This window comes from Carassius auratus, chromosome 46 (assembly GCF_003368295.1).
Source record: "Carassius auratus strain Wakin chromosome 46, ASM336829v1, whole genome shotgun sequence".
Classification (NCBI taxonomy): Eukaryota; Metazoa; Chordata; class Actinopteri; order Cypriniformes; family Cyprinidae; genus Carassius; species Carassius auratus.
The window spans coordinates 6,134,695-6,160,814 of record NC_039288.1 but is presented as its reverse complement, the minus strand read 5'-3'; the positions used below and the strand labels follow the sequence as shown (position 1 = coordinate 6,160,814).

Genomic DNA, 26,120 nt, shown 5'->3' with positions numbered 1-26,120 from the left:
CTAGCAGGTACCCAACTCCTCTCCTCCAGACCGTAACCTTCCTAGTCCACCAGATACTGGAATCCTCGTCCCCTCCGTCTCGAGTCCAGAATACGATTAACCAAATATGTTGGTTCCCTATCTACGAGACGCGGCGGGGGACCTGGAGTAGGCGGATTAGTACATGCATAAAACACGGGTTTAATTTTGGACACATGAAAGGCGGGGTGTATACTCTTGTACGCAGGAGGTAGTTTGAGGCGGACTGTCACCGGACTAATGATTTTGGTGATAGTAAACGGGCCGATAAATTTGGGAGATAATTTATTAGAAACGGATCGCAGAGGAATGTTACTGGTAGAAAGCCAAACTTTTTGACTCACGACATAGTAGACGGGAGGCTTTGACCGGTGGCGATCGGCCTTGTCCTTAGTGCGCTCCCTCACCCGGAGCAGAGTCTTGCGGGCTCTGGTCCAGATGCAGTGAGACCTCTGGACAAACGCGTGAGTGGAGGGGACCGCGACTTCAGATTCCAGACTGGGAAACGCTGGTGGCTGGTACCCTACACTACACTGAAATGGAGAGAGGCCCATAGCTGACACTGGCAACGAATTGTGGGCGTACTCCACCATAGAGAGTTGTTGACTCCAGGAAGAAGGATTCTTGCAGACCAAACATCGCAACGTCCTCTCTAATCTTGGTTGGCTCGCTCAGATTGTCCGTTGCTTTGGGGATGATAACCCGACGACAAGCTAACCGACGCCCCTAACAATTTGCAAAACTCTTTCCAAAATTTGGAAGGTAATGAAATGTGCCGCCTTCGAGAACCGGTCGACTACGGTCAAAACGACCGTCATGACATTAGAGGGCGGGAGGGCGGTAACAAAATCTAGAGTGATATGGGACCAGGGTCTCGAAGGGACAGACATCGGTTGAAGAAGCCCATCAGTTAGATGACTTACCACTGGCACAAACAAAGCAAGCCAAAACAAAATCACGGACATCGCGAGCCATACGTGGCCACCAGAATCACTGTCTAACCAACCCATTAGTTCTACTTATCCCTGGGTGACAAGCCACGTTAGAACAATGACCCCACTGGACAACTTCGGACCTTAACTCCTCCGGCACAAATAAACGGTTCGGTGGGCAACCGGACGGAGGCGTTACCCCTTCTAAGGCCGTCTTGACCTTCGACTTGACCTCCCTTACGAGTGCTGAGACCACTAATTTCTCAGGCAAAATACACTCAGGAGTAACGGGACGGGCGGAGGGATCAAAAAGACGTGACAAAGAATCGGTTTGACGTTTTTGGAACCCGGGCGGTACGATAGGGTAAATTAAAAACGACCGAATAAAAGTGCCCACCGAGCCTGCCTGGAATTGAGTCTTTTGGCAGTTCTGATGTATTCTAAATTCTTGTGATCGGTCCAAACAATAAAGGGAACCTCTGAACCCTCCAACCAGTGGCGCAACTCCTTTAACGCTAATTTGACCGCCAACAACTCTCAATTGCCAATGTCATAATTACGTTTGGCAGGAGATAGTCGATGTGAAAAAAAAAATGCGCAAGGGTGTACCTTATCGTCCGAAGCAGCACGTTGGGACAACACTGCTCCTACCCCCACCTCTGACGCATCGACCTCCACCACAAACTGCCATGTGGGACAGGGGTCACAAGGATGGGAGCCAAAACGAAGCGGTTCTTGAGGTTAGTGAACGCAGCCCCAGCTGCATCAGACCACCTGAACGGAGTACTGGGGGAGGTCAAGGCTGTCAGAGGTGAGGCTAGTTGGCTGAAATTACGAATGAAACGTCGATAGAAATTGGCGAACCCCAGAAACCACTGTAGGGCCTTACGGGAGTCTGGAGATGGCCAATCTATCACAGCCTTAACTTTGTCAGGGTCCATACGTATTCCCTCGGACGAAACGATATACCCTAAGAAGAGAACAGACTGTGCATGGAATACGCACTTCTCCGCCTTGACAAAAAGTCCATTCTCTAGTAACCTCTGGAGCACTCGTCTGACTTGTTGAACGTGTTCCTGAAGAGATGAAGAAAAAATCAGTATGTCATCCAGGTAGCCATATATAAACTGTTCTACCATATCTCTCAACATGTCATTCCCGAGTGCTTGAAAAACCCCGGGCGAGTTGGAGAGCCCGAACGGCATCACCAAGTACTCAAAGTGCCCTCTAGGGGTGTTAAAGGCTTTTCCATTCATCCCCCTTCCTGATGCGGACCAAATGATAAGCATTACGTAAATCCAATTTTTGTGAATATAGATGCTCCCTGCAACCTCTCGAAAGCTGAAGACATGAGTGGTAAAGGATAAGTATTCTTAATAGTAATGTTGTTCAACTCTCGGTAATCAATGCAAGGTTGCAGCGAACCATCCTTCTTACCCACAAAAAAAAAACCCGCCCCCGCTGGAGAAGAGGAAGGACGGATGAACCCAGAGGCTAAGGAATCAGAAATATATTTCTCCATGGCCTCCCTCTCAGAAATAGAAAGAGAGTATAACTTGCCCTTAGGCAGGGACTTAACTGACACTAAGTCTATGGCACAGTCGTAGGGATGATGCGGAGGAAGAGAAGCAGCACGGGACTTACTGAACACTTCCTTCAGCTCCAGATACTCAACGGGCACGTTTGGCAAAAACGTGACAGAAACAGGAACAACAGGACAAGCAGAAACCAGACAAGACTCATGACAACTTTCACTCCACAGTGTGACAGTGTTAGAACCCCATTCCACTCGTGGATTATGTTTGGACAACCAGGGGTGACCTAAAACAATGGGAGCAACAGGGGAGTCCATGAGAAAAAAGGATATGGTTTCTTGATGGTTTCCAGACGTGATAAGTGTGATGGGTTCTGTATGGTGCATGACGTGAGGCAGTTCCTGGCCGTTGAGTGCGGTGACATGGATGGGGAGAGACACAGAAAGGATAGGAATGTTCAGGTGATGTGCAAGTGAGGAATCAATTAAATTATAATGAAATTATAATCTGGAGTCCAGAAGGGCTTGACACTCATGATGTTGATTCCTCCACCGCAGTCTCACCGGAAGAAGGGTCGATGATGTTGGTGAGGACTTCTCAGCGGAGATCCCACCCGATAGTAGCCTCAGATTTACTGTCGGGCTGACTCTTTTACCGGGCATGAGTAGGTGTTATGAGCAGAGCCTCCGCAGTACAAGCACAGTCCTGATTAAACCTTGCATCAACTCGTAACGCCAGTTCAGTTAGTCCATTGAGAGTAGGGGGCAGCTCGAGGAGGTAGATCTCCTGCTCAACACGGTCGGATAACCCATGCAGGAATCTATCCCACTGCGCCGCCTCGTTCCACTGGCACGCGGCCGCCACGGTGCAGAACTCGATGGAGTAGTCGGTGATGGAAGAAGATCCTTGCCGGAGTTCCGAGAGGCGACCCTGCCTGTCGCGGCCCGGTCGAAGACTCTCTTCATCTCTTCTGATAGGGTGTGGAACGAGGCACAACACGGGTGTTGATTCTCCCACACCGCCGTCCCCCATAAGACAGCCTTGCCAGACAGACAACGCTACTTTAGACCCCTCAGTAGCGAAAGTGCGGGGCTGTAGGGCGAAATGCATCGAACACTTGGTTATAAAGGTTCTACAAAACGCTGGCTCACCCGAACAGTTCTCCAGTGCCAGAAGTCGCGGCTCTGGCCGGAAGTGGTCCTGGGGAATCTCTCGGGGGACGGACGGCACAGGTGGTGTGATGGGCGCAGTGGGAGACGTGAGCTGATGGATCTGCTGGGTGAGCTCGGACACCTATGCCCCCAGCGCTTGGATAGCGCATCCTGTGTTCGAGATGCTCTCCTGCTGCTGATCCATTCTCTTGACACTGTGGTGCATGAAGTCGGTGAGGGTATTGGTGCTCACTGCTTCCATGGGGGTGAGATCGTTATGTGACAGTGGGTGAAAGGACAGTCTGGAAGCAAATGTGAGTTAACAAGTTTTAATGGGAAGATATGAATCTGAGTACACAAACAAACAGAGACGATGAGACAACGATAATCCAGGGTGATGGTGAAGAGGTGAGGAATCCAGTAGATAGCGGAGAGAAGGTGAGTAATCCGGATGACGTCGACGTGTAGGCAGCAGGAGAGAGTGGCACAGGAACTGCGGGAAATAGAGCTGAAGGTAAGTGTGCGTGGCTGAGTGAACGTGCGGAGAGTGGATAAGGTTCTAGGGAAACACAGACATCCAAACGCAAACAACACTGAGAGCCAAACGAACAGGGGAACCACATCGAACATTAAACAACGATCTCACAAACTCAAGACGTGAGACAAGCCATTATATAGTGGATGAGTAATGAGTGGCAGCTGTTGCTGATACAATTAACGGAGACGTCCAAGTAATCAGTGCAGACGCGGAACACACAGAATTCACCACAAAGTGTAAACACCCCGAGATCACGGTTTACCAACCTTGACACAGTTTTAATAGGTTTGACGCCAACTCATAAATCTTTTTGAGGAGAGGTGCTATTTCTTTTTCTAAGATTTTGTTCATGCTATAGAGGAAGTGAGAGAGTTTTTTTGTAAGCAACCAACTAACAATGCCCTTGCAATCATTCAGAACACCCTGATGACTGCAAAATAACATGATAAAAAAACATTCAGAGCACTTTAGCAACTACATAAGGCCTGGCAAACACCCAAGCAGAACTCTGCAGGAAATGTACAAACCTACCTCTGTGATGCAGTGTGCCAAATAATGAGCATATATCAGATTTTGTCAACACTGGCAGACTTAACGTGATGGTTTCCTACACCAAATTAGACACTTACACAAACAATCACAGTCGCTATATTGCAGTTGCTAAACGTTTTCTTAGGAAATCAACAATAATTCACACACATCATCATCTTAACCCTTGACAATAGACAATAAACCACTTTAGCAAAGCAATTTTTTTTTTTTGCTGTAATTTTAAAGGCTGATGAAAAATAATGTGCAAATGGCTATGAGACCCATGTCATATGTCTCTATAAGACACTCTGTCTGTCTTTCTGTGTCTTGCTGTCATTGAATGTCAGAGGCAACTCTTATACTCATGTCCAAGCAATCTTGTGTAACTGCGGACCCCGTTCTAGTACCACACACACATTTACAGTGTTGTTTTCTCCCCAGACATCCCCTCCAGCCCTCTGCATTGTGTGATTTGTGAGAGTGGACAGAGCTCTCCAGATGCATTGTGTTAAATGATTCTCTTAGGCTAGAGATAAATTTAGGCAAATATAATTCAGCAGACACAGCTGCTCTTTCCTTCTTGCCATTCTTCCAGTAGCCCTATGCCTATGTCTGAAGTACTAAATCATCAGGAGACATGACAAGATCACTTTGACACACATAAAAGCTGTAAAAACTTTCATTTTAACAGGAAAATAATTTGTAAATGCTACAGTAAAAATCTGCTAATTGGTTATAAGCTATCTTACCATATAAAGTGAGAAAATCTAGAACATTTAAATTTGCATGTAAATGTAATTTTACGGTACTGTACTGTACTGTACTGTGTTTGTTTTTTAAGTAAAAAGGATACATTTTATAATTTACTAATAATGAGCTATATAATGTACAAATTAATTTTTTTTTTTTTTGTGAACAATTTGTGGACTGTGTGGATGAACTCTTATTCATCATGAATCATATGGTTATTTAACTCTTACTTAAAATATACAGAACAAAATTCCATCTGATAATTTCTAAAGAATTTTCACCATATCTTTTAATCTGCATTTCTGGTCACCACAACTGATGAAAAGATGGATCCCGTTATTCAGTCTCATTATACAATTATACAGTCACTGATGGAAAAGGTTCAAATACTCAAAAGAAACTGTAAAAACAGAGAATTTATGGGACCTGGAGAATTTTTAGCAATAATAAAGGGATTCATAAACAACCATCACAAAACAAAAATCATCTAGGTAATGACACACAGTATTAAAAACCAAGCATTTGTAAACTTTTAAATGGGGTCAATTTTAGAACATAAGCTATTATTTTGTTTTGTGGACAATATGTTTTATGTAAAATATCATATTCAGACCAGTACTAATTATGAAATTACACATATTTTGTATGATCCCTCTTGGTAAAATAATTTAGAATTTTGCAGATACTGCAAGGTGTATATAAAATTTGACCAAAGCTATATTAAATGTCTGTTAGAGACGGGGTAAAGATAATGGAAATGAACATTAGTCCAGCCCCTTTTTAATAAGAGAGAGAAGCTTTTAGTTTTGACCTAATTTTAGGCTGTATGTCATGTGGGCAGATTAGGGCCTGGTCTGTCTCTCATGAGTAGATCTGAGCACGGTGACCGTACCTCGGGGTGTGTATGTCTCACTGAATCTCAGTGTGTGTGTGAAGGCTGCTGGCTCTGTGTTACTTGGTGGGAATTGTAATATAGCACTTTTACAAGGACCTGTGTGTGCTGCCCACAAGTTTAGTATGCATGTGCAATGCTAATAACATATAATTTAAGATGCAGATTAATCCAGAAATGCAATCTCTGTGCAGATAACATATGGAACGAACAGAGTCTAGAGCTGGACTCAGATCTGCCTCCAGGATGGCGCACTATACGTGACAGCACTGGCACCTATTACTGGCACGTGCCCACAGGCACCACACAGTGGCAGCATCCCTCCTACAGCACAGAGGAGGAACAAAATGCCATTAACGGCATCACTGCCAGTAAGATCAAGGTGAGATTCTCTGATCTATTTGTGTGTGTGTATGTGTGTGTTCATGTGGGTTTGTGAATGTCTTTGTTAGCTGTCTCTTTACTCATGATTTCTTCAGACTGCAGCAGATGGCAGGCGGGAATCAGGAGGCAGACTGACAGAAAACCCTCTGCCCTCTCTGAGTGAAAGGTGAGGAAATCACACCTGTGCCTTGTGACTGTACAGCTGAGGACAGGCTGCAAGATATATCTCTGAAACTAGACATTAAATACTGTAAAGCAAAGTGTGTGAATCTTAATGTGATTTAACCAAGTTGGAAATGTTCTTAGTTAACATCCTTGTTGGAATAAAATGTGCTTGTTATCAGCAATTTTCCTCTAATTGTAAGAGTTAGGAATAATATTCCAGTTTCGATATAAATGGTTGTTTGATAATGAATGATTGTAAAAAATTGCACTTATTACACGGCATCTTGACTTAGTTAAAATATTTTATCATGTGGGAACAAAGAGACTATAGAGTGCTACAACAGACATCTTTTATTTTATTTTAAAAATATCAATAACCAATGAGATGAGATATCAATTATTGTTTATTTATATATTAATATATTTTATTTCTAGGGATAGATTTACTAAACAGAGAAAATTAGAGTGAGAGCTCAACCCCAGATCATTTCCATGATAATCAACATAATCCACCAAGAGCAGCACAAATTAGTTACTAATTAGTTAGTTAATTGGTTTACAAACAACACAAAATGGGTTAAGACAGGCTTTATTTATTTATTTATTTATTTTTATATAGTAGGGTAAAAACCAGTAAACTACGGAGCCTTGCACATGACATGCATGAAAAAATAGTGGGCTAAATTCGTTCACTCGATTTATAAATTGTGTGCACAATTTACTAATTCGGTCCCTCGATTTGCTAAATAGTGTGCACGATTTAGCAAATCGAGGAACGCTATAGTAAATCGAGGGAATGCAATAGTAATCGTGTGCACGTTTTAGTATATTGAGGGAACGAATTAGTAAATCGTGCTCATAATTTATTTATTTTTTCTTGCATGTCATGCATGGGTCTCCGTAGTAAACCAACTTGTTATAATGAATAAATTATGTATTCAGTTATAATTTTGACTCATAATACATTTTTTGTCTTAATTTAGATATAATTAATTTTTTTTCCCTTACATTTCATAATATCAGTGAGATTTAATGGAGAGCAATTATTACTTAAATCTGTTTTGCAGCTTTTTCTTGTGAGAAAAAGACCCCAGTAATTAGCAATATTATATGTTGACAGTCTCATTAATGTCAATTTTTATGTCTCCTGAGGAATTTGAGGTGAAACATTTGGGGTGAAGTTAACAAAGTAAAAAAAAACAGCTTTCCTATGCTCACTTATGCTGTTCAGTGGTCAGTTTTTTTACCACACCGACCATGCCATGTTTGATCAGTCAGAATGAAGTATTCCAAAGCACAGTGTAAACAGATAAACAGTGTCCATGTATCTGCATACATTTTATGGAAGTCATTAGGGTATGGGCATTAGAACCATTGAATATGGGTGGGACAAGATCCACCCACTTTTATAAGACCAAATTTTATCGGACCCACTCATTCTTACCATCTCTAATACATTGCATATACTCATTTTTACCATCTCTAATACATTGCATATGCCTGTTTACTTTTCAGAGTGTCGTCAGTCAAATCATATAGCCTTTGTTGCAGCACTGAATTACAGTTACTTACAGTACACTATGTTGGGCCCACCCACATTTTTTTTTGCTTCCAGCGCCTTAACCAGAAGTTTTTTATACTACTGATTAATTTGTTAAATTGTGTCCACAGCAACAAAATGATTTCGTAAAATGTATCCATAACTAAACTATTGCAATTGATTCAATGTGCTGGGTGTAGTAGCACATTAGCCATTGGCTGTGTAAATTTTTTATGCAAAAAAATAAAAATGTACAAAAAACTCTGGCACAGTTTAGTAGCCAGACACAAACACAAGCTAGGCCAAGTTCTCCTTCTGGTGCTATGGAAATGAAAAAACAAAAAATTATCTTGGTTTCCCCATTTGTGTTGTCCTCAATTAGTGGAGCGGCTAAGTGCTTATGTTTGGCAGAATCGTTCAGTTTATGATACAACCGTGAAAATTGCCATGAGCAGTCTCCATGGGTCACTTGACAAGAAAATTGTCTGAGCCAATTGAAATTTCAAGATGGCCGACACCTTAGTGGAGCAGTTAAGTGTTATAGTGGTTTATTTGGTGATAGAAGCATAAATATTGAAGCTAGTAGACATTTAATTGAACCAACACATTCTTATTACTGAAGATGATATTACCCACCTGGGGCTGTGTGAACAGATGTCAGTTTCGACTGGCTGCTAGTGGAAATGATGAAAGCAGCCCTGCTTTAGACAGCCAGTCAGGTGTTGCCAGTACAACTGTGAGATGGAGAGTAAAATAGGCTATTTTGTCTTTGGCTAACCTCCAAAACACTCTGATACCAGGCCATGAGGCCCCAGTCACACTAATGCTCGAACAAAAGTGAGCACTTACCTGGGGAATTAACAATAAGAACAATAAGAATAGTTTCTTGTCATTTTGTGGTGCTAAACATGGTCTTTACCACTGAAGGACAAAATACTGTACACACATTCATTTAACAGGCTGGAACAGGCCTTTATTAAGTGTCAGGTTTGTCACTGACTGACCTTTCTGCTGAATTTGTTTGGCGAGCTGAGATTGGTTGCTGCTAAGTTGTTTGGTAATTGTTGACAGCAACAGGGAATGCAATCACCTTCATTTATTTTGTCAGCACCTTGAGGCAGTGTAACATGGCAGAGGGCAACATTAGATTCTGGTGCATTAAGTTTCTGTCTTCAGTATATAAAGAGCACTGTTTGTGTACTTGAGCAGAATAAAAGTGAATAATTTATTTTTCAGTTAAATTAAACATTTAGCTTAATGTGTTTAATATATTATTTAGCTTTAATAAATGTTCATTTATTTTTATTATTTTTATTATTGTTTCTCATGAGATGAAGGAAGTTTGGAAAGTTGAAAGTGTGCCCTCCAGACTTTCAGAATAAATCAACAATATCAATAACAGTACTCAGATACAAATGTTTTAAATATTATTCTGGTGAATGTAATTATTCATTTTTATTTTATTGAGACAAGACCCAGTCAAGGGCTTTTCATTTTATAGCTCTGTACTACATAATTTTCTCTGCGAGACCATTGTTCATTATAGGAAGGAAGTATACTCAAAATGCTGTGACTCGTTTTTAAGAATCTATGCACAAAGCTGAGCGGTATAATTATAGGAGCTATTTCTTGTTAACAAGACAAAATACCCCAGCGTTCTGAATAGCCTTTTCTAGAGCATAGATGAATGTGCTTTCAATAGAACACCAAACATAAAAATAACCAAATGTTCAGCACCTCAATGCTTAATTTGTATTGCTTTTCCTTTTCCTGTTCAAATGAGCCCAGTATTTAATTATGAGTCATTATCATAATGATGTGCTCTCTTGCTCTGCTTCAGGCCCTCATGGCAGGAAGAGAATTTCTGTGCCAGCATGGATCCCGACTCCAAGGTAGAATCTTGCTGTGTGATGCCCTAATACAGTTAAAATAAAAAAGAATAATAAATTATTAGTTTTCTCTGCTATTAGTCACTGTGTCTCACAAAAATCAGAGCACATCATGAAGTAACCACTGAAGGTGAAAGGTCAGAGTTGGAAAGGAGCATCAATAAGGGTATGTTAAAGTGTTGGTTTACCCAAAAATTAAAATTATGTAATTAATAACCCTCATGTCGTTCCAAACCAGTAAGACCTCCTTTTATCTTCGGAACAGAGTTTAAGATATTTTAGATTTAGTCCGATAGCTCTCCGTCCCTCCATTGAAACTGTGTGTACGGTATACTGTCCATGTACAGAAAGGTAAGAAAAACATCATCAAAGTAGTCCATGTGACATCAGAGGGTCATTTAGAATATTTTTGAAGCATCGAAAATACATTTTGGTCCAAAATGTACAAAAACTACGACTTTATTCAGCATGGTCTTCTCTTCCGTGTCTGTTGTGAGAGAGTTCAAAACTAAGCAGTTTGTCATATCAGGTTCGCGAACTAATCATTCGATGTAACCGGATCTTCTTGAACCAGTTCACCAAATCGAACTGAATCATTTTAAATGGTTTGTGTCTCCAATACGCATTAATCCACAAATGACTTGAGCTGTTAACTTTTTTAATGTGACTGACACTCCCTCTGAGTTCAAACAAACCAATGTCCCGGAGAAATTTATTCACTTAAACAGTACACTGACTGAACTGCTGGGAAGAGAGAACTGAAGATGAACACCGAGCCAGATAATGACTGATTCATGAGTCAAGAATCGTTTCTGTGCATGATATTCATCAAGCCCTTTAATCTCTCATCACCTTTCCTTCACTATCTGCCTCTGCCAGTCCCATGGCCCGTCTAGTGGCTAATTGGTTAGGAGGAGGAAAGCAGTGGATTTCTTCTTCGAGATGCAACTGCAACTATTCCCCAGTGGACGCACATTGCTATGGGCACAATCCAAATGGGATGTCAATGGCCTGATAACCAACTCGCTCACAGCTTTTGCCATCCACTTCAAAGAGATTTTTGGCCAGACAGATAGTGATCTGTCCATCAACAATTAACTTTTCTGGCTACGCCAAGGCCAAACCACTGTGAGTGACTACACTCTGCAATTCCGCACACTAGTGGCAACAAGTGGCTATCACCTCCAGCACCAGAACTGATGCAAGCTGATTCTTACCATCTCACTCGTATGGAGAATCAACAGAGAATGAATAACATGTTCTGTCTGTACTGTGGAGTAGTGGGGCATCTGATATGCACTTGACCTGCCTGTTCACCATGCCCAGCAGTGAGTATCCTTCAGTTACAACCCATGATTGCTCCATTAACTTGTACTACCATACTGGTAACCACTGCCAAGCAATCTATTTCAATGCAAGCCCTGCTCGACTCAGGATCTGCTGGGAACTTCTCGCTGAACCTTCTTTGACAACTCAACCTCTAGGGGAAAACCTGTTCTCAACATTTAATCATTCACAATATACTGAGAAAACAGCTGGGCAAAGGCAAAATCTAGTACTGCTCACCCACCATCACGATCCACATCAGTTGTCTAAATCAAGAAGACTTCTCCTTTCTGGTACTGGACTCAACTTGGACACTCTCGGTTGACTGAACATTCCCCTGAGGTTAAGTAGAACACTGGTATGATCCTACAATGGAGTGATGGTTGCATCCAAAGCTGTATATATTCTGTTGAGAAATCATGTGGACCTTCCATAGAACAACCATCATCCACGACAAGTAAGGTGGCTATTTGTTCTACCCCTCAGAAGCTCCAGAGATTCCACTGTAATATGATTACAGGGCAAATGAGGATGTCTTCATCAAGCAGGTAGGCATGGAGTAACCATAGGCCATGGGACTGTGCATTTGACCTGCTGCCTGGAACAGAAGGCCATGGAGGAGTACATTGAGGAGGCTCTCAAACGGGTTCATCTGCCCTTCTACTTCAACAACTGCAGCTTATTTTCATTGGTAAATGTGTTGATTGCTGGGTCCTGATTTCACAGATGGTCAATTACATTTACATTTTTTAATTTAGCTGACTTACAATTGCTATATATGTCAGAGGTCGCACGCCTCTGGAGCAACTAGGGGTTAAGTGTCTTGCTCAGGGACACATTGGTGTCAACCAGTGGATTCGAACCCAGGTTTCTCCGACCAATGGCATGTGTCTTATCCACTGCGCCATCACCACCCCATCTCCACTTTAACCAGTATTAACTGGTATCCACTTCCTCTGGTCCCTGCCACCCAAAAAAAACAGCTATGTGGGGCTTGCATCTTCAAATACACAAGGGCGATGAATGGAGGACCACATTTTTAACACCATCCGACCACTATGCATATCAAGTGATGCTATATGGCCTCTCCAGCTTACCCTCAGTGTTCCAGGGATTCATGAATAAGGTGTTCCAGGAGTACCTCCACCGCTTTGTGATTATGTACATCGACAACATCCTCATCTACTTCCGGAACTTGGTCAAACATCACCACCACATGACACAGGTCCGTCAGAAATTAAGGGAGCTCCATCTGTAACTAAACTGGAGAAGTGTGAGTTGCACCATGATACCGTCCCATTTCTCAGTTACATAACTCACCATCATGGCATTCACATGGACCAGAGGAAGGTTCAAGTCATCAGACTTGGTTTTGCCAATATATATATCGCCAATTTATCTCCAACTTCAGCCTGATCTGTACACCTCTCACCTCACTCCTTAGTAATAAACCCAAGTCTCCAACCTGGATATCTGATGCCATTAAACGCTCTCCATCAGCTCAAGGCAGCCTTATGTAGCCCTACTCTGGCACACCCAGACCAACAACTTACTTTCATTGTCGAAGTAGATGCTTCCACATTCAGGGTAGGAGCATTCCTGTCCCAATGTCACGGAGAGCCTCCCATCCTCCATTCATGTGCCATGTGCTTTATTCTACACCTGCTTCAATTTTACCGTCACTTTCCATCATCCTTACATCTAACCCTTCTGGACTTTAGACAGTATTCTCTGGGATCTGGACACCCAGGCAGCCAGCAAACCCTCTCACTCCACCAAAATCACCACTGGTGGCCCAACATGGCTTGGGAATTCTCCCAATTCCCAAGAGCTGCTCAGTCTGCGCCATCTTCAAGACTGCCTAACATCTGCCACAAGGTTGGATTTTGTGACTGATCTTCCTCCTTCCAACTCCCATACCTGCATCCTGATGGTCGTAGACAGATTCTCAGAGGCCAGCAAACTGATACCTCTGAAAGCACTGCACACCACCTCCGAGACCTCAGAGACCACATAATCTTTCAATATATCTTCCATAACTTTAGGCCACACAAAGACCGTGGGGCAAAGTTCATCTACAGCATCTGGCAAGACTTCTTCAAATTCCTCTGAGTTTCTTTCAGTTTATCATCTGGATATCATCACCAAACTAATGGCCAGACTAAGTGTAAGATCCAAGAGATTGGGATATACCTGAGATCCTACTGCCATGGCTACCAGCACATCTGGAGCTGTTCCCTGCCCTGGGCAGAGTATGCACTCCCTATGCCAAAGTACTACCAGCCTGACACCTTTCCAGTGCATACCTGCCTTCCAGCAACCCCCGTTTCCCTGGTCAGGTGAGCCATTGGACCTTCCAGCTGTGAATAGGGTCGGGACTCAGCACATGTCCACCAGCAAAAGGGAGTTCTGAGACGTAAAAGCCAGGGTAATACTCACTACTCCAATGCTCCCCAGTACCATCTGGGTCAAAAGATCTGGCTTTCCACCAGGAACATCCATCTCTGACTGCCTAGTCATAAGCTGAATCCCCGCTATATAGCTCCCTTCACTATCAGAAGGCAGATAAATTATGTCACTAACCAACTTGACTTAACCTCTCACTACAGCATTGCACCTACCTTTCATGTCTCCCTCCTCAATCCATTCACTAACCCTAGGAACAACACAACCAAACAGCCATCCAGAATATCTTGTTGATTGGGAAGGATATGTCCTAGAAGAGAGATCATAGGTGACATCCTTGTACCTGTCCTATTGATGGAGTTCGACACTCTTAATCCTGACTGTCCTGCACTCAGGAGCCATGGTTTTCCTTGTTGCCGCATCATGTGGGCATCTGGAGCCACCCATAGTGGGGAGGTACTCACAGAGTCACCAGCTATGACAGATCCTTCAGTTCCACCCACTCATTCACAATCACCAGAATTCTGATGCACTTCACCTGTCAGCACCAATCAAGTCACAGTTTAAAGCCATCTTCCCATCATTACCTCAATGTCTGGTCTTGCTGTTGTAAAGCAACCTCTGTTCATCTTAAGCCCTTTTCACATGGAGATTCTGGATAATACAAAGGTAATTATATTATACGTTATATTTTGGTTCATTCACATTGCCAGTGATTTCCCAGAATCTGAGCATGCATAAACACCTTAAGGTTCTGTAATGACACGTGACATCAGGATGTGACGTGTAATGCATGAGTTTAAAACGCTAGGCAAGTTAACTTTCACTTAAGATGGCGAACGATCTAAGCTTCAGCGTGGATAGTGAGTAGCTAACTGATTTCTGCTTCATTACATTTTATACATATTTCTTTGTCCCAAACATTGATCTGCCTTCCAAACACCTGGTAAAACAGTCACAGTAATGTGCATTATGCCATTGGTTCTGGCTTTTGTGCACACAGAGCTCGTTCCAGGACTGAACCCATCAATGTTACTAGGTCCCCAACCCATAGGTCCCCAACCGAGGATCGATCCCGGAATCAGTCCCGGGATGTGTTAGCGTCCACACAGAAGGCGATCTGGGAATTTTCCGGGACCAAAGGCCAGTGTGAAAGGGGCTTAAATCTTTGTTCAATATTATCTACTATATTATATCACATGTGATCATTGATTGCTCCTCTCCTGAAGCCGCTAAATAAACTGTTAGACCAGCATTTACCTGTGTTGTCTCCTTTTGTTTGCTGATGGTATGTCATAATGGAATCTTTATATTTTACAGTTTTGGTTTTAAATATCACAATATCACTATTTCCTGTAATCCTGACTATTTCTTGTAATTGTGTGACTACATATTTCACAAATGGATATTTATATTTTATATTTCACACTTGTGACTTTAAATATCAAAATATGACTACTTCCTAAAACATTTTATAGTTGTGACTTTATATCTGGTAGTTGTGACTATTTATTGTAGTTGCAAATGTATTTATTAAAATTATGATATCAAAATTTTACTTTATCACAGTTGTGACTTTATCTCTTATAATTATGTCTCTATCTCACAATGTGAATTTAAACATTACAGTGTACCTTACAGCTTACTTTTTTTAATTATCATGTTAGGAAAAACTCTTCATTTGTCTTTCAGTGTTTTGCTGTGCGCTCGCTGGGATGGGTTGAAATCCCTGAAGAGGAACTCACCCCTGGTAAAAGTAGTCTTGCAGTGAACAACTGTATTCAGCAGCTCTCTCATAGCAAAGCAGAGGGCCGGGACTCAGTGGGTGCCTGGGGAGAGGTGAGAACAGCCTGAGATCATAAATTACTTAGAATAGATTAGGTGTGCTTAGCTGGGGCACACCAGTGTCCTTGGAGGTCCGTTGGATTAATTTAGACAGGTGTAATAGAAGTACTAATGTGCTGTTGTTACATACTGCTGAGTATTGCCAAGTATATATTTTGGTCAATTACCCATTAGCAAGTTACATGAGGTTTATGCACTATTTTATGTTCCAGTTTGCATTATTTTAAATTACCTCAGCTAAGCACAGTTAGCTTAGCTCTCACAGAAGGTCATGGTAACTATTCAAATCATACATGTGTATGTGTGTGTGTGTTCAGGGTCAGGATATGATAATGGTGCTCAAGAAAGACACTCTCAGTCTAATGGACCCTGTGGACCGCAGCCTCATACATCGTCAGCCCATAATCAACATCCGTGTATGGGGGGTAGGCTGCAATAATGGCAGGTAGACTGACCTATACACTTGTTCTATTTCTGGGTCTAAAATTTCTTATTTTTTTACATTTTCAATGGTATCATAGATTAATTTGTATTTCTACAGAGACTGTTCACAACACTTTAACAGAAATGTTTCAGTTTGGAAAATGGCCAGTACAGTCATAATTCCTTATTCAATGATGGGCAGGTCTTTGAAAATATAGAGCTTTTTTTATTTACAGCTAGAGTGAAGCCCAGTATAGCTGTCTTGAATTTAGTTGTGGCTTTCCTGTGAAACACAAAGACACAGAAGGGGAATATTTGCAATCCAAGCTATAATAGGACATTTTTTTCCATGAAATGTGTTGCTTTTGTTTTTGATTTGTGTGTTGTTTTAAAAGCTGTAGCTTTTTCCCCTTGTGAAAAAGAAGTGCACTTGTGTCCCCAAATTGAATGTGCAGTTGTACTGTACTTCATATACTGAACATTTTTTTTTTTTATGTACTTGCAGATAATGTAATAACAATGTAATAAAAGACACTTAAAGGGATAATCAACACAAATATGGAAATTCTGTCATCATACCCATATCTAATCAACATTCTTCAAAATACCTTTTGTATTCAGCAAAAAAAAAAAAAAAATGCAAAAGGTTTGGAAAGACGTGAGGGTGAGTAAATGATGACAGAACTGACATTTTTGGGTTTACCATCCCTTTAAGGAATTTATTTTAAAGTTGTTATTATTATTTTTTAACAAGTACTCTTTTTAAAAGTATGCTTAATGCACTTCTTTTTTACAAGGGTCTTGAGCTTGCTAAAACGCTTCTCATGTTGTTGAGTTATTTTAACTATTATTAACCTTTTTTCCTTTATTTCTTTTTTAAACCACCACTCTTGAAAACAGAGACAGGTAATAACTGCACTTTTTTCTTAATTCAATTAGACCTAGAAAACATGTCTCATGATGTCTGAGTTCCATCATGGTCCATGAAGTAGCACCCCTTAGCCATGTTTTCTTTCATTCCTGTACCGTCTTGCTTCATCTCAGGTTGTGTAATTTATACTAAAGTGGAAAAAATATTTTGGATTAACTGATGACAATAAAATTATTTACAGGTGCATCTCAATAAATTAGAATGTCATGGCAAAGTTCATTTATTTCAGTAATTCAACTCAAATTGTGAAATTTGTGTATTAAATAAATTCAATGCACACAGACTGAAGTAGTTTAAGACTTTGGTTCTTTTAATTGTGATGATTTTGGTTCAGATTGAACAAAAAACCCACCTATTCACTCAACAAATTATAATACTTCATGAAGACAAAAAATAAATAAAAATTTGTGAATTGTTGGCTTTGTGGAAAGTATGTTCATTTACTGTACATGTACTCAGTACTTGGTATGGGCTCCTTTAGCTTTAATTACTGCCTCAATTCGGTGTGGCATGGAGGTGATCAGTTTCTGGCACTGCTGAGGTGGTATGGAAGCCAAGGTTTCTTTTTTCAGTGGCCTTCAGCTCATCTACATTGTTTGGTGTCTTGTTTCTCATTTTCCTCTCTATGGGGTTCAGGTCTGGTGAGTTTGCTGGCCAGTCAAGCACACCAACACTATGGTCATTTAACCAACTTTTGGTGCTTTAGGCAGTGCGGGCAGGTGCCAAATCCTGCTGGAAAATGAAATCAGCATCTTCAAAAAGCTGGTCAGCAGAAGGAAGCATGAAGTGCTCCAAAACATCTTGGTAAATGGGTGCAGTGACTTTGGTTTTAAAAAAAAAAAAAACAATGGACCAACACCAGCAGATGACAATGCACCCGAAATCATCACAGACTGTGGAAACCGAACACTGGACTTCAAACAACTTGAGCTTTGAGCTTCTCCACCCTTCTTCCAGACTCTAGGACCTTGGTTTCCAATTAAAATACAAAACTTGCTCTCATCTGAAAAGAGGACTTTGGACCAGTGATCAACAGTCCCGTTATTCTTTTCCTTAACCCAGGTAACAGGCCTCTGACGTTGTCTGTGGGTCAGGATTGGTTTAATAAGAGAATATGACAAATGTAGCCAAATTCCTTTACACATCTGTGTGTGGTGGCTCTTGATGCCTTGTGAAGTTCACTCAAATTCTTGAAAATTCTCTTCAATTTTGCTTGAAAATCCACATAAGGCTGCGGTTCTCTCGGTTGGTTGTGCATCTTTTTCTTCCACACTTTCACATGTTTGGATACTGAACTCTGTGAGAAGCCAGCTTCATTGGCAATGACTGTTTGTGGCTTACCCTCCTTCTGAAGGGTGTCAATGATTGTCTTCTGGACAACTGTCAGATCCGCAGTCTTCCCAATGATTGTGTAGCCTAGTGAACCAAACTTAGAGACCATTTTGAAGGCTCAGGAAACCTTTACAGGTGTTTTGAGTTGATTAGCTGATTGGCATGTCACCATTTTCTAATTTGTTGAGTGAATTGGTGGGTCTTTGTTAAATATGAGCCAAAATCATCACAGTTAAAAGAACCAAAGATTTAAACTACTTCAGTCTGTGTGCATTGAATTTATTTAATACACAAGTTTCACAATTTGAGTTTAATTACTAAAATAAATGAACTTTTCCATGACGTTCTAATTTATTATTTATTTAGATGCACCTTTAAATGTTTGCTTTGCTCTGCATGTCTCCAGAAACACCTTCCCCTGAGTTCAATCAATATTCAATTAATAAATTCTGATGATGATCCAGTCAAAGCCTAATTGCGGGGATTTATTTAAATAGTTTGAACAGAGGGGGGGATTCACTAGTTTGTAATGGGACCATCAGTAGAGCATGTTGGCAATTTACCAATGAGAAATAGTTTTTGCTAGATGAGAAACATTTAAACCTTATCTAATTTTGTAAGATGTGAAAATGTGCTCAGATGCAAATCCAAAAATATACCCTTTCAGTCTAAATAGCGCCAGCTATGTGCAAGTTAGTATGACTAGCATGTTCTCTCTTAAAAAAATGAAAGTAAATGAGTACTAGATTTCCCAAGCTTCAGTATGCTGTGTGAGCTTGAGCCACACGTCATATGAAGCACCACTGCTTCTATTTCTATTTCTCCAATGTAATATTCATGAATTAAAGATTATCTTTGATGGAGGCACAGTAGGCCTTCTCCTCTGCATTGCATTTTGCAAAATTATACTACCCAGAAATGCAGATCGAGCTGTATTTATAGAACACTGACATCTAATACTATCGAGTAAAGTCACCTAAGAGAGACTTTCTAAGGTTGATGTGAATTGAACAACAAGGTTGATGTTTATTGAACAACAAGTTAGGTTGAGAGATTAGAGATGGTTTAGCATTACTTTGTAAATACCAAGGCGACAAGTGTCATATCCAGCTTGTAGTGAATTTTTATTTTAGCATTTTACAGCCCTATTCTTAGAAGGCTGTGGCCTTTCGGCATGCTTATGGCAAAGTCATATACAACTTAATCATCATGGTGCCACATTGGAGTTTAAAGAGGGGGTGAAATGCTCGTTTTCACTCAATATACTGTTAATCTTGAGTACCTATAGAGTGAAGTTTTATTATATTTATAAGAGAAAGATAGTCTGTACCATTTTTTCCCGGAAAAACACGAGCGCCTGGAGGCGTGACTTGTGGGCGGAGCTAAAGAATCACAAGCGCGAGTAGGCTTTTGCGTTGAGAGCGTTTGGAAGCTGGGACATTACCGTGAGGAAAAAAACATCATCCAAAACAAACCATGGCTAACCGTCAGATTCAGCCGTATATTTATGATCCAGAATCAGATCCAGAGGCTGAAATTTAACAAGACCAGCAGCAGCAACGACGTCTCTATGTGTTTTTTTTTTATTTATATTTTTTTTTTAAGGTGTACATGTGGAAAGTGCAGTTTGATGACAACATTGCATGTTGTTTACTTGATGTGCTTACGCGCCGATAGCTAAGTTAACAACACAGAGATATTTGAAGCAGTTTTACTCACCGCCTGCGGTTCCAACACACGATCGTGAACCTTTTTCGTTGGGACTGCATTATCCTTAAGAAATAAACGATACGCAAATCCGGCGTCAAACTGGGCCTTGTTTGTAAAACAAGCATCTTCGAAATGCAGGGAATAAAACAAAAACACTTGCACAACTCCGTTGATGCTCTGTAAAAATAAACTCCATCCACTGGTCCCTTAATGCTGTTTTTCTTTTTGGTAATCTGTGCAGGGTTGCCTTGCCCTGGCAACCAAAAACACACTTCTTTTGTGACATTTCGGTCTATCGCTCTGATCAGTAAATGTCTCTGCTCTGCTCTACGGGAGCGCGCGCTCGAAAAAAACTTTCCGAAACTTGTGACAAACTGGAAGAGGTATTTTTTGGAACAAAAATACTCCTTCAAACCTACAACTCAGTATGCATGAAATAGCATTTCACCCTCCCTTTAAGTATCAAATTAAGAATTGATTCTATTATACAGAATATAATAGTAGTTAAAATAACTCAAAAATGCAAGACGAGTTTTAGCAAGCTCAAGACTCTTGTGAAAAAGAAGTGCATTCAGCATACTTTTAAAAATAATAATTGTTAAAAAAAACTTTACGATAAATTACTCAAAGGGATGGTACACCCAAAAATGTTATAAAAAGATAAATTGGTGGTTTATATAAATAGTTCAAATAGTGGAAGCATAGTAACAGTTTAGTATTTATTTTTTGTTATTTAATTATATGAAATGATGCTATGTTATGACATTTTTACATATATTAACAATATTATTATTTATTATTTAAGTAAGTAATTGGCAGCCCACATGCAATACCATGGGTCGCAGCCCACAGGTTGAAAACCACTGCTCTAGTGTGTAAGTAATAAATATCAATTTACATTTCCAAACATTATTTGTGCCATTAATTGTAATAAGCTACTGAGATTTTGTGCTCCACACAGAGATCTGATCTCACCATCATTCAGTCTGTCTGGAATAACATGAAGAAACTGAGACAGACTAAATCCAGAAGAACTGTGGCAATGTCTCCAAGACACTACAAGAAACCTACCTGCAAAGCTTCCATGAACAAACAATACTCAAGTGCACCTAGGAAAAAAGCATCTTCATTTTACAGTATTTTTACACAGATCCCTAAAACTTTGCACAGTACTGTAGCTTTGCAGGTTGAAGAGTTTTAAAGACATTGCCACTGTTTTTCTGGATTAAGTCTGTCTCAGACAGACTGGATGATGATGAGATCAGATCTCTGTGTGGAGCACAAGCTGCTGTCAGACTCTTTTTGCAAACAAAAATCTCACTGGATTATTACATTTAATGGCAAAAAGTAATGTTTGGAAATCTAAACTGATATTTCCTACTAACAAACTACAGCAAAACATAGAAATAACTTACTTAAAACTATTTTTTGTTGGTGAAAATACTAGTGGCCTCAGACTTTTGCACAGTACTTTATATATACTTTACATATGCACACACACCAATCAGGCATAACAATATGACTACTGACTACTTTGGGGTGAAATGAATAACACTGATAATCACTTCATCACGCCACCTGTAAGAGGGTGGGATATATTAGACAGCAAGTGAATGTTTTGCACTCAAAGTTGATGTGTTAGAAGCTGGAAAAATGTACAAGCTTAAGGATTTGAGCGAATTTGACAAGGGCCAAATTGTGAAGGCTTAGGTCAGAGCATCTCCAAAACTCCAGCTCTTGTGGGGTGTTGACGGTCTGCAGTGGTCAGTATCCAAGGAAGGAACGGTGGTGAACTCATGGACAGCCAAGGCTCATTGATGAGCTACTGTAGCTATAATTGCTCAAAAAATAATGCTGGTTCTGATGGAAAGGTGTCAGAAAACACAGTACACCACTGTTTGTTGCATTGCTGCAGACCAGTCGGGGTGCCCATGCTGACCCCTGTCCACTGCCAAAAGTGCCAAATGTGGGCACGTGAGCATCAGAATTGGACCACGGAGCAATGGAAGAAGGTGGCCTGGTCTGATGAATCGTTTTCTTTTACATCACATGGATGGCCGGGTGTGTTCACTTACATGGGGAACACATGGCACCAGGATGCACTATGGCCACATAAGCAGTGTGATGCTTTGGGCAATGTTCTGCTGGGAAACCTTGGGTCCTGCATTCCTAGTGGATGTTACTTTGACACGTTTCACCTACCTTAGCATTGTTGCAGACCATGTAGAAACGGTATTCCCTGGTGGCTGTGGCCTCTTTCAGCAGAATAATACATGCTGGCACAAAGTAAAAATGGTTCAGGAATGGTTTGAGGAGCACAAAAACGAGTATGAGATGTTGACTTGGCCTCCAAATTCCCTAGATCTCAATCCAATCGAGCATCTGTGTGATGTGCTGAACAAACAAGTCCGATCCATGGAGGCCCCACCATGCACCCACTTACTTAAAAGGGTCATATGACGTTGCTAAAAAATTACATTATTTTGTGTATTTGGTCTAATAAAATGGTGTGAAATGTTTATGTGGTTTAAGGTAAAAAAAAAAAAAAAAAAAAACATTATTTTTCACATACTGTACATTATTGTTTCTTCTCTATGCCCCGCCTGAAACGTGTAAACTTTTACAAAGCTCATCGGTCTGAAAAGTGAGGAGTACGCTGATTGGCCAGCTATCCAGTGTGTTGTGACTGGCCAAATTCCTCAAGCATGTGACAGAAATGTTACCATACTGTGATGCCGTGTCCCGGCGCGATGAGGCACCAATACAAATGAGGCATTTGTTGCATCCAGTGGAGACAATTACTGATTATAATGACTTATACTGTCTTTTTTTACATGTTGTGCTGCATATCGCAATGCATAAACATAAAACCATGTCTGCATTTGTGATTGGAGAAACAACAAACAACAAGCGCTACTCTACACTGCTTAAAACTAGTGTTTGAATCATCAGTGGCAACAACGTTCAACAATGTTGTAAATACAACTTAATCACTGATTTCTGGTTGTGTCCACTTTTGGAAGACTAAACAAAGTAGTTTCACTTTCACAATGAAACACACAGTGTCACCACTACATGGCAGCGATGCCAGCAACAATACTAAAGTTAGAATTAAAGCCTTCTTTCTTTACATGAACTTTTTGGCTGTGTAAATCTTCCCACACAGTGTCATAGACATGTGGGTTTTAGGAGGGTATGGACAAGTCTTAATTTTTATAAAACATATCTCCTTGGGTTTCATACTTTAGTCTTTGCAACTTTACAGATCTTCTTTATGCACCAAGAGTTTGTAACACAAAACTTGAAATTGCATCATATGACCCCATTAAAGAATCTGCTGCTAACCAATACAACCCCAATACAATAATAGGAAGGTCGTCATAATGTTATGCCTGATATTTTTGTGTGTGTGTGTCTGTGTATTGTAGGTATGGAAATAAAATATAAAAATATTTGATTACAAATAAAATAAATACATATTTCATTGCGAAAACCTCTTTTTCTTCCTTAACCTTCCTTTTCATGACCATACATTTATTCATGTTATTGATTATAGGGCTGTATTAAATTGTGAATATTATGTGTGTATATGTTTAGTGTTTCTAACAGGATGTTGGAATAAGCATGAAACACTCTGACAAGAATTTACTCCATTATTCTGGTCTGCTTTAGGGACTTTGCCTTTGTAGCCAGTGATAAAGACACCTGCATGCTCAAGTGCCATGTGTTTCGCTGCAACGCTCCAGCCAAGACCATTGCATCTGCCCTTCATGAGATGTGCTCCAAGGTAAGATCACACAATCCTGTGTAATTTTTATTTATTTATTAATAATTAACATTAGCATAAACAATTTTAATTATGATAAACCTAATTTAAACATAAATTAACATAATTTCATATTAAAAATAGACAGATTTCAAAGAGAGTAGATTACAGCTTTACATGATTGTCAATGGTCTGTTTCCACAGATCATGGCAGAGAAGGCAGCTCTGCAGCCCTCTATGGCCCGTTCTCTCACCATGGAGAGTATCTCCCCAGAGGACTTGCCCCGCCAGGGTATGACCTCTGCAGTCTTTTTGAGAAAGTGGCATCTCTATAAATCTAATGGCTAATTGACTCTACTATTATATTTTTTCATGAGACTTGAGGTGTTTGTGTGCATTCCAGTTGACTTCCTGGAAGCAGTGAGGCAAAGGGTGCAGAAGTTTGAAGTGGAGTACATTGGAAACCTGCCTGTATCCAGAGCAATGGGTAAATGGGATTTGGGCCATACAGATACCCAATAAGCATGTTACGCTTTATGAATGAGTATTTGTAATTAGTTGTGGCTTCCTTTTAAAACATAGAGCCACTGAAGGTTTTGCACTTGAATTTGCAATCCAAGCTATAATAGGACATGTTTTGCATGAAAGGTGTTGCTTTTGTTTTTGTGTGTTGTTAAAAGCTGTAACTGGCTAGAGAGTAGAGTATTTGTATTTGCATTTGTATTTGTTGAGTATAAGCTCTCTAATCCTCTTAAAGTACTCTAGTTAAGACAAAATACTTCATGCTTGGCATATGATAGTATCCTGGACCTCAAGTTTGAATTAAATGTCACATTTAAAACATTTTCGAAGTGTCAAATATGTGTACAGGTTTACAACAGATTGTGGATCCAATTTAGAGCTAGTATCGGACATTTTAGGAGTGAAGACTTTACCACTGAAGACCAGTTTTTTTAAGTCGGCTATTAAAGATTAATATCTAAATCCATGTTTTTAAACCAGGTTAATCGTTAGTTTGGTGGATAATGTATAGAGACCTGGAAACCCTAGCTTAAATTTCAAAGAAATTCATGGCCTTCAAATATGACCCTGGTTGTGAAATATTGTATGGGGTTTGCGATTATGTTTCCTTTTGTATATGCTGACAGGAATGGAAGTGTTGAACAGAGCTATTGAGAGCATCATGCACTCCAGAGACAGAGATGAGTGGGAGCCGATAGTCATCCATGTGTCCGATACAGTTCTGTCTTTATGGAGAGGAAAGGTGAGAATATCTACTAATATTGAAGCTTTTTAGTGAACTCTATACACTAACAGGCCACAGGTGCATCTCAATAAATTAGAATGTCATGGAAAAGTTCATTTATTTCAGTAATTCATATCAAATTGTGAAACTTGTGTATTAAATTAAATGCACACAGACTGAAGTAGTCTAAGTCTTTGGTTCTTTTAACTGTGATGAATTTGGCTCACATTTAACAACAACCCCAATTATTATTAATTACAATTATTTATATGAGCTGCCAGTAGTAACTTTAGCAGAATTAAATTGCCATCAACTAATCTGTTCGTCCAGCGAACCCTTAGCGCAATTCCATATTAACTCTAAGAAAGGATATTTCCGTGGCCATAGAAAATACTTTAACACAGTATTAATGCATTAGAGCAAGTAGCAAAATCAGAATCGCAAAGAGGCATTGATTTGTCTTAAGGCAGAATCAGTAACTCATATAATTTGTATTAACTAAACACTAATGCAAACTACCGTATTTTTCGGACTATAAGTCGCACCTGAGTATAAGTCGCATCAGTCCAAAAATACGTCATGGTGAGAAAAAAAAAACATATATAAGTCACACTGGACTATAAGTAGCATTTATTTAGAACCAAGAAGGCTGTATACGGTAATGTTTTCTCTTGGTTCATGTCTCTTAGTTCATTTGTCTTGGTTCATGTCAAATTAATTTTGATAAATAAGTCGCACCTGACTATAAGTCGCAGGACCAGCCAAACTATGAAAAAAAGTGCAACTTATAGTCTGGAAAATACAGTAGTC

At 40.2% G+C, this 26,120-nt stretch overlaps 1 protein-coding gene across 3 annotated transcripts in view; it reads left to right on the top strand.

The window, feature by feature from the left end:
- LOC113063986 (amyloid-beta A4 precursor protein-binding family B member 3) overlaps positions 1–26,120 on the top strand; it is a 38,309-nt gene that overhangs the window by 4,092 nt on the left and 8,097 nt on the right. For 2 of the 3 annotated variants that reach the window (XM_026234459.1, XM_026234458.1), the window contains 10 exons: positions 6,542–6,729; positions 6,827–6,897; positions 10,277–10,328; positions 15,750–15,896; positions 16,220–16,347; positions 17,226–17,231; positions 23,971–24,085; positions 24,269–24,356; positions 24,468–24,551; positions 25,213–25,328. In XM_026234459.1, coding sequence (XP_026090244.1) covers positions 6,542–6,729; positions 6,827–6,897; positions 10,277–10,328; positions 15,750–15,896; positions 16,220–16,347; positions 17,226–17,231; positions 23,971–24,085; positions 24,269–24,356; positions 24,468–24,551; positions 25,213–25,328 — 995 coding nt within the window. The remainder of the gene's footprint in view (positions 1–6,541; positions 6,730–6,826; positions 6,898–10,276; positions 10,329–15,749; positions 15,897–16,219; positions 16,348–17,225; positions 17,232–23,970; positions 24,086–24,268; positions 24,357–24,467; positions 24,552–25,212; positions 25,329–26,120) is intronic. The other variant, XM_026234460.1, reaches the window with a different exon arrangement.